This window comes from Cynocephalus volans, chromosome 12, assembly GCF_027409185.1.
Source record: "Cynocephalus volans isolate mCynVol1 chromosome 12, mCynVol1.pri, whole genome shotgun sequence".
Taxonomy (NCBI): domain Eukaryota; kingdom Metazoa; phylum Chordata; class Mammalia; order Dermoptera; family Cynocephalidae; genus Cynocephalus; species Cynocephalus volans.
In genome coordinates, this window is record NC_084471.1 from 27,805,479 (window position 1) to 27,821,035 (window position 15,557).

Genomic DNA, 15,557 nt, shown 5'->3' on the forward strand with positions numbered 1-15,557 from the left:
TAGATGGTGGCAGAAAAAATTTTTAAAAATTTTTAAAAGGGACTCAGAAAAAGTAAAGTGTGTTCTTTCAGAGCAAGGTAAATGAGAGATCAGGGAAGTCTAGAGCAAGGAAAAAATGAGAACTGCGTATGTTATGACAAACAGCCTAGAAACTGGGAGGAGAAGGAGCAAATTTACAATATCATTCTTGGGAAAATACCTTGTTAAAAAAATACTGGTATATTGTTTTTATTTTATTAAAAACTGACATTGTTCTGCTTAGTTTTCAGATACTTCAAGTGTTGTGAACAGAGATTTGTTTGGATTATGTGCTTCTCAGCTAGACTAAATAAATGTTAACAATGGATAAGTGCAAACACATTGGGCAGTTGAGGCTTGCTCAAGAACATTCCATCCTCGACCCTCAGAAATGGCACTGTGTGGACTGCAATACGACTGAGTCTATTTGGGCTTGCCTTAGCTGTTCCCATGTTGCCTGTGGAAGATATATTGAAGAGCATGCACTCAAGCACTTTCAAGAAAGCAGCCATCCTGTTGCATTGGAGGTGAATGAGATGTATGTTTTCTGTTACCTTTGTGATGATTATGTTCTTAATGATAATGCAGCTGGAGACCTGAAGTTACTACGAAATATGTTAAGTGCAATCAAAAGTCAAAATTATCACTGCAGTACTCGTAGTGGAATGGTTTTACGGTCTATGGATACAAGTGATGATTCTTATTTCTTACGTGATTGTGCCCAATCTCTGCTTCAAAATGAAGATCAAATGTATACTGCTCTTTGGCACAGGAGAAGGATGCTAATGGGTAAAATCTTTCGAACTTGGTTGGAACAATCGCCCATTGGAAGAAAAAGACAAGAAGAACAATTTCAGGAAAAAATAATAGCAAAAAGAGAAGTGAAGAAAAGACGGCAAGAATTAGAGTATCAAGTAAGAGCAGAATTGGAAAGTATGTCTCCAAGAAAGAGTTTACGTTTGCAAGGTCTAGGTCAGTCCCCTGCAACAGAAATAGTTCCTGTTCAAGTACCACCACAAACTGCAGCATCACCGGCAAAAGATAAAGTAGTATCTACCTCAGAAGATGTAAAATTTAAAAAAGTCAGTGACTCCTCAGTTAAACGAAGGACAGTAATAACTCCTGGTGTAACAGGATTGAGAAATTTGGGAAATACTTGCTATATGAATTCTGTTCTTCAAGTGTTGAGTCATTTACTTATTTTTCGACAATGTTTTTTAAAGCTTGATTTGAACCAATGGCTGGCTGTGACTGCTAGTGATAAGACAAGATCTTCTCATAAGCATCCACCAGTCATGAATACAGTAGTACATCAAATGAATGAATGCCAAGAAAAAGATATAGGCTTTGTTCGCTCCAGACATCTAAATTTATCATCAGGACTAAGTGGTGGAGCATCAAAAAGTAGAAAGATGGAGCTTATTCAGCCAAGGGAGCCAAGTTCACAATACATTTCTCTTTGTCATGAATTGCATACTTTGTTCCAAATCATGTGGTCTGGAAAGTGGGCCTTGGTGTCGCCATTTGCCATGCTGCACTCAGTGTGGAGACTGATTCCTGCTTTTCGTGGTTATGCCCAACAAGATGCTCAGGAATTTCTTTGTGAACTTTTGGATAAAGTACAGCATGAACTAGAGACAACTGGTACCAGCTTACAGGCTCTTATCCCTACTTCTCAAAGGAAACTTATCAAACAAGTTCTAAATGTTGTAAATAACATTTTTCTTGGACAACTTCTTAGTCAGGTATGGAGTTTTAAAAGTCTTTTCATCTTGGGGAATTCATAAAGTGAAGCCTAAAAACATATTTTATGTATATCTAGTATGTTGGAGCTATTATGCTGTTTTCAGGTCAAAATAGATTGCTTTTATAAATGTATATAAAGAACTCAGCTCACTCATTTACAATTCTTTTCTTCATGAATCATTGGAAATAGTTTTTCATTCATGATGTCAAAATCTTTTTTCGGGAGGAAGGGAGGGAATCAGGAAACAGAGCTTTATAGATTAATATTACGTTCTTCTCTGAGGGATTGAGAAGAGGTAGTTTTAATCTCAGAGGGAACAAATTTGAAGATGATGCTGTACTGAAAATGGATATGGTGCACACTTAAGCAATTTCGGCGACCAAGAAGTAGAACTGGAGGACTTCCTATGAAGTCAAAGGGTCAAAATCCAAAAGCTTTAACAAGTAGGTAGAGAAATTTTAAGGTAAACAAATGTGATTTCATTCGGAATAATCCTAAATGGGTTTCCTTTATTTCAATTATACACAAAAGTTTCCTTTGTTGTGAGAAGGTGGACTACAAAACCAGGATCTTCCATCTCATTAATGGTTCTCTATAGTGAGTAGACTTTTTGGTGAACTATTACAAGACATGAGGCTCTCTATTTTCCCGTTGCACATTGTTTTTTAAAAAATTTTAGTTGAGGCAATTAGGCTCTTAGTCATTTCCTTCCCCCTGCACACTTGCCTCTGTTCTTCAGTTCAGCTTTCATTGTATTAATACCACATTTTGTCTCTATAGCATACTTTTCTAAAATGTTACATAAATATTTCAGATATAACTCTTCTTAAGGAACATCTATGAAGTTTATTTCTGTCATTGTTTCAGAAATGTGAAGATTCTACTTTGTGCCAATTAGCAAATAAGAGCTGTACTTCTTGTGTCACACACAATTTTATTTTTCCTACCCATCTTTAGCATGTCTATCTTTTCTGTGCAAAGGTTTTAAAGTGCACTATAAGTGCAATATATAGTTCTAGAAACCTATACAAGGGTACTTCAGAAAGTTCGTGGAAAAATGGAATTGAAACATAAGACTTTCCACGAACTTTCTGAAGACCCTTCTCATATAATACAGGAAATCTATACAGAAGAGAAGAAAAATCATTTCCTAATCCCATAACCCCATAATCCATAGATAAAACTATTAATATTTTGGTATATTTTCCTCCAGTCTTTCTTTTCTCCTACATATATGTACATATTTCCTCCATAATTGGTCATTTTGCCTTTACCTGCTTTTTTCATTTAATATTGTAAGGATTTTCCATAGTCATCAAAAATATTTGACCACTCATTTCGAAACATTTCAATGTCCATTACTTGTTTATACCATAACTTTTTAAACCTTTCTCCTATTGTTGACTTGTAGACTCCAGTTTTTCCATTATTATAATGTCATGATCAATTAATATATTTGTTCTGATGATTTCCTTATGATGGAATCTTAGAAGTAGAATTACTTTGTCAAAGAGTAGGAGTTTTGATCCTTGGTGACAAATTTCTTTCCAGAAAGGTTTTTTTTTTTTTTTTTTTTTTTTTACCATTTTATATTTCCAGTAGTGCATGTGTTTTCCTTTATAAACGAATTTTAAATTGAATTTTGTTTTTTTTGTTTTTTATTTTATTGTTTGGCGGCTGGCCAGTATGGGGATCAAAACCTGTGACCTCGGGGGTTACAAAGCTGCGCTCTAACCAACTGAGCTAACCAGCCAGCCCAGAGTTAAAATTGTTATACCAGCTTTTTGCTTCTTTTCCCTTTAAACATGTAATAAACTCTTCGAAGACTGATTCTTAGGAGATTCAGATAGTTGGTTGCTGGAATGGCTTTTTTTTTCTTTAAGAAACTTCTCAAAAGGTCAGGCCCTTGCACTACTGAGTCCCCAGACTAAAAACCAGGAGTGTTGTTTGTGTCAATTTGTTAAATCTAAAATCTGTATTACAACTGGCTTCTCTATCTTTGTGCCTGTGCCAGGAATGTAGCATATATGAAAGAGCTTCCTTGTAATATTTCATATTATGTGTGGATTATTAGCTCATAGAATCTCTTCAATTATGTGTAATGTTTATTGGCATTAAATCCTGCTGAATGTTTTACTAGAGTATTTATTCCCTTTCCAGTTGCTACATTGCCTATATAAAGTAGTTAGAACTGCTCCATGTTCTTTGTGTTTCCTGTATTTGGATGGGGATTTTAATGTGGCGTGCTTTAAGTGCAAGTATGATATCATTATTCATGTTATATGTATTGTCTTTTCAAATTACTAATTGGTAGGGCTTCAAAATCTGTATAATGAAAATATACTAATAGCATTTTACTTGTATTATGGTTAGGACTGTGAATTGGGTTAATAGGTTATAAAATTTGGGGTGAGAAAAAAATTTGGCATGACAAAAAACTGGGGTGAGATGAGAAAGGAAAAAAGACGAAGAACTTGAAGCCTAAAGACAAATACATTAAGTGCATATAAGTATATATCATATATCTATATATACATACACATTATGTATATCTATTAAATGAGGTCAGTTTGGATTTTTACATAAATTCTAGATTTGACTAAATGCCTTTGGAACTTTTTGAATGCCCAGTATTTGAGCCCAACAATTCATACTGGGTTTAATGACAACCTTTTGGAAGCAAAAATTATAATAATAAAAAAATATCCTGACAAGAATATAAAACAGATTATTCAGAATTCTAATAGTGCATTTTCAGGAGAAAAGCTTATTTACTGGCAGTGTCCTCTAGCAAAAGGAGTTAATGTTTTGATGGAAGTATTGTAATGTGAGGAACTAATATTTTTATTTGCAGGTTACCTGTCTTGCATGTGATAACAAATCAAATACCATAGAACCTTTCTGGGACCTGTCACTGGAATTTCCAGAAAGATATCAATGCAGTGGAAAAGATATTGCTTCCCAGCCATGTCTGGTTACTGAAATGTTGGCCAAATTTACAGAAACTGAAGCTTTAGAAGGAAAAATCTACTTATGTGAGCAGTGTAACTGTGAGTATAGACATTATATTCTCTGTGATTTTCTCAGGTTAACAAACACAAATGAGAGGAAGCCGGAAGAACTTCCTTTAAAACCTTAAATAGTAGTTATGAAAATGAACTTTTTTTTTTTTTTTTTTTTTAGCTCATCAGAAGAAATCAGACTAGGTATTTCTACTTTCAGGGGTTTTTTGTTTTGTTCTGATTTTTGGCAGCTGGCTGGTGCAGGGATCGAACCCTGGACTTTGTGTGAGTATCATGCTCTAACCAACTGAGCTAACTGGCCAGCCCTAGCATTTCTATTTTATAATTGGCATTTATGAATTGTGTGTTTGTTTTGCCTTGTTGATGGCATTAAAATTTTTCTTGATCCTATTGTCAGCTGTGGAAAGAAGGGATTCATAAAATAAGAAATTTAAGTTCAATAAGTGGAGCAAAGAGGAATAATAAAAGGAAAGCATGTCATGTGGTGTGAATAAACCATTTGCTTTATGAGTTTTTTGCTACATATCAAAATATTTATATATAGTAATATATGTGTATATACATACATATATAATAGAAAATAATATGTAGCTGAACTGCTGTGGAGATTGGCTTCATAAAAACAAAGATTTATTCAAAACCCTTTATGTTTTCTTTATTAGTCATTGTTCTAGTTGATATGGATAGAGGGTAAGACACTTTCAAGGTGCTCACATTCCTAGTAGAGGAAACATATAGGCGCTGTGATAGGCGCTCTAATAGAGGTAGGACACAAGATCAGGACACTGGGGGAAAGGGATGAAATAGGCACCTCAATTAAAGAGAAGCATCTTCCTCCAAAGAAATAGTGTGTAAAAACCACATCAAATCTGCCTTGTCTTTATCTCTTCTATCTATGTATATGTGGCATTTTACTGTTTATACTAAATGAGGGGTCTTCAAAAAGTTCATGAAAAGATTCAAATTTAGGTTCTATTTTTCCATGAACTTTTTGAAGTACCATGTATATTTTTTCTGGTATTCTCCCTAATGTCCATGTCATAAGAAATGATTCTAGGGCTTTTGATACTAAACTTTTAAGGTAATGTAAAATGTTCATTGGATGTTCCAGCATCAAAGAATTGATGGTTTTCTAGAATGACTTAAACTAGCATTTTTTTTCTAAATGCTGTCTAATGGGAACTCTATTATAAGTAGCCTAAAATTTGTAAGGTTTTAGAAAAACTAAAGCTTCATCAAATTGATTATGCTGAAGTTTTTTTTTTTTTTTTTTTTTCCCTTGGTCATAAATGTGAATAGTCCCAGATGCTTTCATCACCAAATTTGGGAGTAGACAAATATTATGAATACAGAACATGACTTTATACCAAGTTTGTATGTGTCTACTGGTGCTACCAAATACAGGCCTAGAAGAGCTGCTTTAGCACACACAAAGGCACATGTTTAAAATTTTAAGTCAAGGAGTTGATATCCCCTCTCTAGCTACACTTGGATCATATGTTCTAGGAGACAAATCCAAGTGGGAAGATTAGTTAGTACAGGACATTCAGCAGAAGCCAGATATCTGGATCTAGGGGTGTAGACCTGGAGGAAAGGCTTCTGGTAGTAGTGTACTTCAGTCTGTTACCTTATTTGCAAGAGTATTATTAAATCATGTTCTTATTTGTTAACATGTCTAACTTGACTAGCTCATAAAAAAATTTTTTTTTAATTGTGGATGTTTCTTGAGGGCAAAACACAAGTCTGTATCTCTAGTACAGTACAATGCCTGTAACTCAGCAGATATTTAATTCATGTCTGCATTAAAAAGAAAGTTTACGGGCCGGCCCCATGGCGCACTCGGGAGAGTGCAGCACTTGGGAGCACTCGGGTTCGGATCCTATATAGGAATGGCCGGTGCGCTCACTGGCTGAGCGCGGTGCGGGCGACACCACACCAAGGGTTGCGATCCCCTTACCGGTCACAAAAAGACAAAACAAAAAAAAAAAAAGAAAGTTTACTCAGCTTTTCCTTGTATTCTTAAATTTGATTTTCATTCTTTCTTTGATATTACAGCAAAGCGTAGAAAGTTTTCCTCAAAACCAGTTGTACTCACAGAAGCCCAAAAACAGCTTATGATATGCCACCTACCTCAGGTTCTCAGACTACACCTCAAACGATTCAGGTTAGTAGTAGTAGAATACCAATTGCCTACCAACTGTACATTCCTAACTTGATAATTGATTGTGTTTATAATGCTTCAAAACTTAACACGTGTGATGCATTAGCTTTTAATGCTATGTAGTAGATGACTACTAATATAGGAGATGACTTACATTTCCTTTTTTGCTTTTTTTTTCATTTTTCTTTTCCTTTTTTAAGAAAAAAAATTCTGGTCACTGTCTTTAGCCTTGACTAGCAGACAACATCCATATTCAATAACTAACCTTCTGATTAGTTTTCCTTGTAGAATGCATTGCTGATAATCAGATCCCTCACATTTTGGTCTGCTAGGTCATACTATTCTTTGTTAATTTAATTATGCTTTGTAGTGTTTAATATTCAGCATATTTAAAGTTTAAAATTTTGAAATTTAATCTCTAACTTAGAGTATTTGACCCAATTGCTTTGTCCTTAAAAAATATTTGATTAAGGGTATAGCAATTCAATTCAAAGCAGTTTAAATAAAACCAAAACTCTAGTCCCCTGAAATATATTTAGTCTGGTGAATTAATTGGCAAGTCTGTTGATTAATCAAAGCCAGTGGTCTCATACTTTGGGTGAACAGTGTTAACCTGAGACCCACTGAAGAAGTTACTTCATGTGCTATGATGTGAAAACTATTAAGACCACGTTTCTCATACGTAACAGCATGTTTTCGTCTCTGTCCCACTTCCCAGAGATAATCACTGTTAACTTCATCATTCAGATATTGATTATAGTTGTTGTAAGTACAGTCAGCAAATATCATGTGAATGCTTTTTAATGCAAGATGTTCTATATTTCTTTGAGGAATATAAAGTAGGATCCTTTTCTCAAGATTATAGTCAGGCATGCACAGAAATAATGGTGAAGTAGAAAAACTTGAGTATACGAACTTATTCAGATATTTATCAGAGACTTGGAGGAGAGAGTTGACTAATGTCTGAAACTTTCTCAAAGCCACTCTAATGTCTAATGGCACAGGGGGTTCTATGTCACTCAAGTTTCAGTTCATATGTCATCTCTTGAGAGAGGACTTCCCTGACCATTCTATTTTAAAGCAGCACCACCCAAATCTCAGTATAACATTACCCTATTTTTGCTTGATGGCAAAAACTACTACCTGCAAATTAAGTAGCTCGTTTACTAATTTCTCTCCAGTAGACTGAGGCTTAGTAATGACTTATCTTTTTCATTCTTGTATCCCAAGGCCCCAAACCATGTTCCACACATAGTAGATGCCCAAATATATTTACTAAGTGAATGGATGGGGTTTACACAGGAGGAGGAGCACTTTAGCCTTAAGGAAGCAACATGAACAAAGGCATGGAGGAATGAAGAGGGTAGGAGGGTATACAACAAAATGTTTAGTGAAAAGTCAGGTGAGTGCTGCCATTGTGTATAAAATCAAGTGGAAGGAAAATAGGAAGATTAGTTAGGAGGTTAAGAGTAACAAGGGCTATGGAAATTAAAGAGATGAGAATGAATACATATAAAATTCTGTAAAGATAGAATTGAAAGGACTTAAATTTTTGTTACTTAAAGTGGTACTTAATTGGCTGCTGTAAACTGTTGAAGAACTTCTCTTCTTCAGAATTGCTATTTTATTCCAATCATGAATGCTACTTTAATCTGGTATGTGACATTCTCCCTAATTCAAACCTATTTGACTCTATCTCCTTCCGTCTCTGCCTATAACATTTTTAACTCTTCATGCCATTTCTGATTCCAGAATCTTTGTTTATGCTGTCTTTACTGCATTTATCTTTCTCCTTTCTCTTCATCCATTCAAAACATACTATTGTATTTTCCAGAGAACAAGACCTATAGTATACATAAAAGATAAAACCCAATTTTTAGAGGACAATTTTGAGGGAAAGACTTCTTTTTCTCCAAGTATGTATTAGTCATGATTTTAAAGTGGCTTTGTAGAAAAAAATATTATTCATATAGTTTATTACTAACCTTGTAAAAAATAAAAAAAATAAAGCAGGTATATAGCTAAAACTGTTGTAATTACTTTTGGTAATTACACTTGTATGCTAAATTTAGGAAACAACAAAACCCAGCAAGTATTTTGAAGTCCCACTCCTTCTAGGTGATATTGTAAAAAGCAAATACCAGTACTATACTTCAGTATTAAGGGCAAAATAATTAAGCCAAAATATAAAATAAATCTGAGTGCTTTTCTATATAGACAATACAAATGAAGAGCTAATTATGGTACATTGGAATGAATTATCAACTACCTACACACAGGGAGAAATACAGATTTCACTAAGAATGAGAAAACATCCTACAAAGTAATAAACTTAAAAGTTTATCATCAGGACAGAGCAAGTAATAGGAGAAAAAGTAATGAATTGTAATAGAGATTCAAATTTCATTATAGTATATACTTAGCTACATAAGTAGGGAAAAAGTTTAACAAAGTTCATCTTTATCCTATGAATTATCTTTGTAGCCAAATAAATCTTAACCCAAAGCATTAATAAAACAGTGTTAATTCCTAAATTTCAGATGATTCACTCTTCATCAGTTTAGAAACTAACTCATTCTCTTTAAAAATTCTACTCTGTGGATCCCCATACCTGCCAGCAGCAACAACAACAAAGATAAAAATCCATTCTGCCTCCCTAATTATAATATCTCTCATATATCCCTAAAGTTAAACTTGAACCTATTATTGTAGTCATGTATCTCCTTGAGCCACAAGTTATTACACTAGGAATAAATTTAATTCCAAAACATTAGAGAAACAATCCGAGCTTTACTAATGATTATAATTGTTATGAAAATTACTGACAGGATGTGAACTTTTTGTTTTCGGCAAAGATTAGCGTGGTTTGGCCTCCTACTAGAGGTGTTGGGATGGGGATGTGACGGTTAGCTTCTTTGGTGTTGTTATTTTGTGGTTCACTGCTTTGAATCCAAATGGCAGACTTGTGTGTTAACATTTCCTTCATCTTTTTCATGTATGTATATGTGTATATATTCACATTCTTAAATATATACATTTTTAAAAGATTTATTGAATAATGAGTATATTCTTAAAATAGAAAGTGAAATAGGGTAATATACATGTAAAATGCAGAATAGTGATTACCTCTGGGGAAAAGAAAAAATGAGATTGGGAGGGGCACACAGGAGCCTTTGAAGAAAGGTAAGAAATCGAACATTTGTGATACCGTAGATGTACCCTCTGTGTGCCTTCCAATCCTATTTCCCTTCCCCTTAGGAACAACCATTATGAATTCTGGGTATAGTGTTATCTTGTTCTTTATCATCTTATTGTCTTTCTATCGGCATAAAAAATTGGGTACCCAATTTATCATCAGTGGGACAGTGTTTTCTATTTAGATACCTTACAAGTATTTTAGCACAATTAGATAGGGTTTGAATTTTATGGCAAAGCAAAAGAGAGATTTATAAAGTACAAATAATAGGAAGTTTTCACCTTAAGCAAGTCCCATTTTATGTGTTTGATCTCCTAAAGTTATAGCTGCATTGGATGCAGGGTATTATATGTATTCCATAGTGAGGGTGTAGAGATATTAGGAAAAAACTCAGTTTCTCTTACAACACAGAATACTTCTGTGACTGGTTACTGAAATGTGTGGGGATTTCTCCCCACCAGGCGGGCAATCAAGCTGGGTGTCTTCCAATTCAATTCTGTCTACCTGGAGGTAGTGTCAGATTCCACAGGTTGACAACTCAGTCCTACAAGACTGCCCCCCACTTCAGATGCCAATTCTAAGTCCAGGCTTGGGGAACTTCTGATGATTAGTTGACTGTAAGTTGAGGTTCCCACGACCCCTCCTCAGGTTGCTAGAGGAGCTCACAGAACTCAGGGAAACACTGCACTTACATTCATTTACCCATTTTTAACAAAAGATATTTTAAAGGACACAGATGAACAGCCAGATGGAAGAGATGCATAGACAGAGACATGTGGGAAGGGGAGGAGAACTTACATGCCCTCCAAGGGTGCACCACCCTCCAGGGACCTCCACGTGTTCAGCTATCCGGAAGCTCCGTGAACTCTGTCCTTTTCAGTTTTTATGGAGTCTATCTTACGAAGGCATGATCAATTACATCATTGGCCATTGGTGATCAATATAACCTTGGCACTCTCCCCTCCACAGAGGCTGGGGGTGAGGCTGAAAGTCCCAACCCTCTAAGCAGTACTTGTCTTTTCTAGGACCAGCCCCCATCCTGAAGGCTGCTGGCCAGTGGTGAACTTATTAGCATACTAAATGGGGACCGGATATATATTTCACAGAATCACAGAGGGATTGGAATATGACTTCTAGTTCAGCAGAAGACACAATTTACATAGCTCATCTTTAGTTCTGTACCATTTTACATTGTACTAAGCATTTTCATTTTTTTCTAAATAAAACCTATGTTCCTCTCTCCCTTCTCTACCTGCTATTGTCTGTCTGAACCTCGTTTTAGTACTTTATTATTACAATATTCTTGTGTATGTCTGTCTTTTGTCTGTGTACCGCACTATTCCAAACCGCTTATCATCTCTTGAAAGAATTACCATGTTACATTATTTTTCCCCATAGCACCAACTCACAGTACGTGTATGATAAAAACATTGCTTGCCATGCTTAGATCCATAATGAGAAGCGTGACCAACAGATTGAGAAAATGACAGCACAAGGGCATTCTTTGAGTTCTATCACTAATGGGAGTTATGCTGAAGAGCTATGAAGTGTTCTGAGGAATTAGAGGTGTCATGTTTTGTTTGTTCCCTCCATAACTGGCTAAGAAAAATCCAGAAGATATCCCCTTCTGAGATATGCTCTTCATACAGAGGCAAGACAATAAGGAATTAAAAACTCTTTTGTGCCTTGACTTTACCTGTTAGAAGGGAAAATGCTCATAGGGCTATAATTTTTTTCCTAAAAGTTAATTTTCTTCCTATATTATCAATTGACTACAGAAGGCAAATACTTATTTTAAAACTTGGTTGGACCTGTTTGGCAATAAGCCTAAATCTCTCCATTTATAGGCAACTTCGGCATTGACAGGGTCTTATTATATATAGGATACTTTGTATTTCATACTATCTAGACTTACTACTTGGTAATTTTCCCTTGATTTTGTTGATAATTCTGCTCTTGTTTGTTCACAGGTGGTCAGGACGTAATAACCGAGAGAAGATTGGTATTCATGTTGGCTTTGAGGAAATCTTAAACATGGAGCCCTATTGCTGCAGAGAGACCCTGAAATCCCTCAGACCAGAATGCTTTATCTATGACTTATCTGCTGTAGTAATGCACCATGGGAAAGGATTTGGCTCAGGACACTACACTGCCTACTGCTATAACTCTGAAGGAGGTATAGATAGGAAAAAAAATATTTTATCTTGGATTAGACTTGGAAGCTAGAATTCAGGCTTTTACAGTTTCTGAATTGACCACTAAATCATCTTAAGCAAATTCACCTGACCACTTTTTCTAGAAGAATAATTCTGCAGTACTGTTGGTTGGGGGGAAAGAAGGGGTGGGGGGGGGGGGTTGTGCAGAAAATGAGTTATATTTTCTGCAGGTTTGATTACTTAAGGGCTGTAGGAATAAGGATAATGAGGATAGTCTTGTTAATGAAAAGTTGAAAGACTGTTATCTTTTCTTAAAGGCACACATCCAAGAGCAGGTTTCTGTGTTTTACTGGTTTCAGTTAATTTTGTCAACGAACAGGGCATCTAATGAACTGGGAGATATTTGGAACAAATATTGAGCTCAGGTTTAACATACGAAACTCCCTTTTATTTGCTGCCTCCATGGACCCTTCTAGGACAGTCTAGTCCTAAAAAGTAATTGGACTGAAGGCTCACTTTTTACTTTCCCTCCTGGTACCTACACTTGAACAATGAATGAACCACCAATACACATACACACCCTCCTGGTACCTATATTTGAAAAGTGAATGAACCACCCACACATATACACCCCTGACACACATCCCTGACACACACACCCACCCATAGGGCTTGCTGGTTAGCTCAGTTGGTTAGAGCGTTCAGATCCCCACACCTGCCAGCTGCCCGAAAAGAAAAAGCCCAAATAATCCATTAAGGCAATTAATTCAGTAAACTACCAAATGTTAGTTGTACACTAACGTTATAATATGATTTAATAACTTAATAATATAATGCTTTATAACTAGTGGCAAAAGCATTAATTGGTAGGTTTATACCAGAAATAGAATGTCAAGTACTCTAATTGGTCAGATTCTATAACTTCAAACTACTTGTAGAATAAAGGTAGATAATTCCAGAGTTATACTGCCCAAGCTATATTTCTCATTGAAGAAAGGAAAAAACGAATTGGCTAAATTATTTTCCCTTTAGAAACAACTTAACTCTCACTGAAACTTAATGACCTTTATACTATGAACATCGTTATTTTTGTTTCACTCTAGGGTTCTGGGTACACTGCAATGATTCCAAGCTAAGCATGTGCACTATGGATGAAGTATGCAAGGCCCAAGCTTATATCTTGTTTTATACTCAGCGAGTTACTGAGAATGGACATTCTAAACTTTTGCCTCCAGAGCTCCTGTCTGGTAGCCAGCATCCCAGTGAAGAAATTGATACCTCTTCTAATGAAATCCTTAGCTGATCCAAAGACAGAGGGGCTTTCTTTTTGTGATTTGTATATATACTTTTTTAAAGGGCTGACTTACAATTTTGAGCTTCATTGTTTTATTTTTTACTTATCAATCAGTGTGCACTATATTTACACATTTTGTATCTATAGCAAAACTTTCTTACACAAAGTATAAATATATGCATATTGATTGCAGGTAACTAAACTTTCAAATACTTGGGAGTTTTAAACTTAGCGTTTACCTCAGGCTGGTGGTACCTTTTATATTTTGACGTCTTAATTGGCTCAGATCATGAATTTGTGCAATCTTCTACTGAAGACATTCAGGTGGCACCACTTTTTATACATTTGTTAATTATCTCTTGTAGCTATTTTCTATACAAATTTTTAACAGATGGAAAACTAGATGCTTTCTTCACTAATAGTTTTGACCCAAAAAAGGCATTTTTATCATGCCATTTGTATTAAACTCACCCTTCTTTATCCTTTGAAGGGAGTTAATACATTTAAAGTGAAATATCAAGGTATCACCTAAATACTCATCAGTTACATTCACTGATATTGCTGATGCTTTGTGCATTACAGAACTCAGTAGACATTACTTTGGCTAATGGAACTTAAAAATTTTTTAATAACTACTTTGCATAGTCAAACTGTATATAAATGAAAATGGCAGCTTTACAAACAGTATGTTTAAGTGAACTTCAGAACTATGGACGTGAAAAAAATGATGGCTGGGACTTATGATGGTGATTTGTCTGGCAGCAAACAGTTTTGTCCAGATTCTAATAAGGCAGTCATACAAGAATTTTGTATTCAGCAAACTAGTATGATGTTATACATTTTGTCTTGGGTATGAGTTAATTTTGTTTGATAACATTAGATCTTTTAAAGCTTGTGTATTGAGACTTTTAGTTCAAAGGAATAAAAATGTCTTGAAATGAAAAAATTGCATAGGGCAAAGGAAATAGTTGCTCCAAACTGGCAACTGAACAATGTCCACCATCTTATTTTTCTAAATAACTAAAGCCTGGATTGCTTACTCTTGCTAGGATTATGTGCCTACTAGGAGCCTCTCACTGGGCCCCAGCATTCTTTTTAAAAAAAATTATCTAAACCTGCATTTTATTAAAACTACAGTGAAACACTCTTTCCTCTTCTGATAATCTTACTAGTCTCTTTATAAAGTCCTACTGCTGCTAACTTATTCAGAAAGGGGAGAATCTACTAACCTCTGTAGATCAGCTATTTAAGATCTTAAGCTCAGTGTTAACCACTGGAAGATCACGTATCCCTTTAAATGGGTTTATTTGCAGGTTGAAATCTTAATGAAGGACATAATATTCTGCAGAATGCTGTTTGCCATTAGTGATCATTTATAAGTATAAACTTGAAACATCTATTAGCAAATTTTTCCTAAATTTCAGAAAACAAATCTGGGGCAGCTGACGGTGATGTGCAATGAGAATTTATCACTGAACAAAAATCATTCATGCCAAAAATATAGTGGGCATATTAAATGGCTAGGTTTAAAAATCATTCACTAAACACCTATGCAAATTGTTACCTCAACTGTTATATACTTATACCTCATTAAAGATTTATGTGGTCAAGATACCTGAGTCTAGCCTTTAATTTCAAGAACTATTTTTTAAATGTTACACGTTTTAGCATCTAATTTTAATGGGATTTAAAAATAACTGCTGAACTGTTTAAAATAAGTACAAGCAACTGTACTATTACAATGTAAAAATCTGAGAAAGTGACTTGGACCTTTACTTTTAATCCCTTAAAGCATCTATGGAGGGAGGGAGTGTGTGGGGAATCGGGATATATGGGAAATCTAATAATTTCCACTAAATTTTGCTGTGAACCTAAAACTGCGCTTAAGTCTTAAAATAACCAACAAAAATGAAAACCTAAACATTTTTCTTACTGTATATCTTAAATCTCAACATGGACTTC

The 15,557-nt window shown here is 35.1% G+C and overlaps 1 protein-coding gene across 1 annotated transcript; it reads left to right on the forward strand.

Moving 5' to 3' along the window:
- Positions 1–332: 332 nt before the first annotated feature.
- USP44 (ubiquitin specific peptidase 44) lies at positions 333–13,604 on the forward strand. The gene is made up of 5 exons (XM_063076306.1): positions 333–1,763; positions 4,620–4,815; positions 6,844–6,952; positions 12,116–12,321; positions 13,405–13,604. Exons 1-5 carry the CDS (start codon positions 333–335, stop codon positions 13,602–13,604), a joined length of 2,142 nt encoding a protein of 713 aa, XP_062932376.1.
- The last annotated feature ends 1,953 nt before the right edge of the window (positions 13,605–15,557 follow it).

Bases quoted from the DNA above. Each gene is read 5' to 3' on its own strand.
- USP44 (XM_063076306.1), top strand. From the start codon at position 333: ATGTTAACAATGGATAAGTGCAAACACATTGGGCAGTTGAGGCTTGCT. The intron at 4,816-6,843 runs GTGAGTATAGAC...TTGATATTACAG, and splicing joins CTTATGTGAGCAGTGTAACT to CAAAGCGTAGAAAGTTTTCC. The intron at 6,953-12,115 runs GTTAGTAGTAGT...GTTTGTTCACAG, and splicing joins CTACACCTCAAACGATTCAG to GTGGTCAGGACGTAATAACC.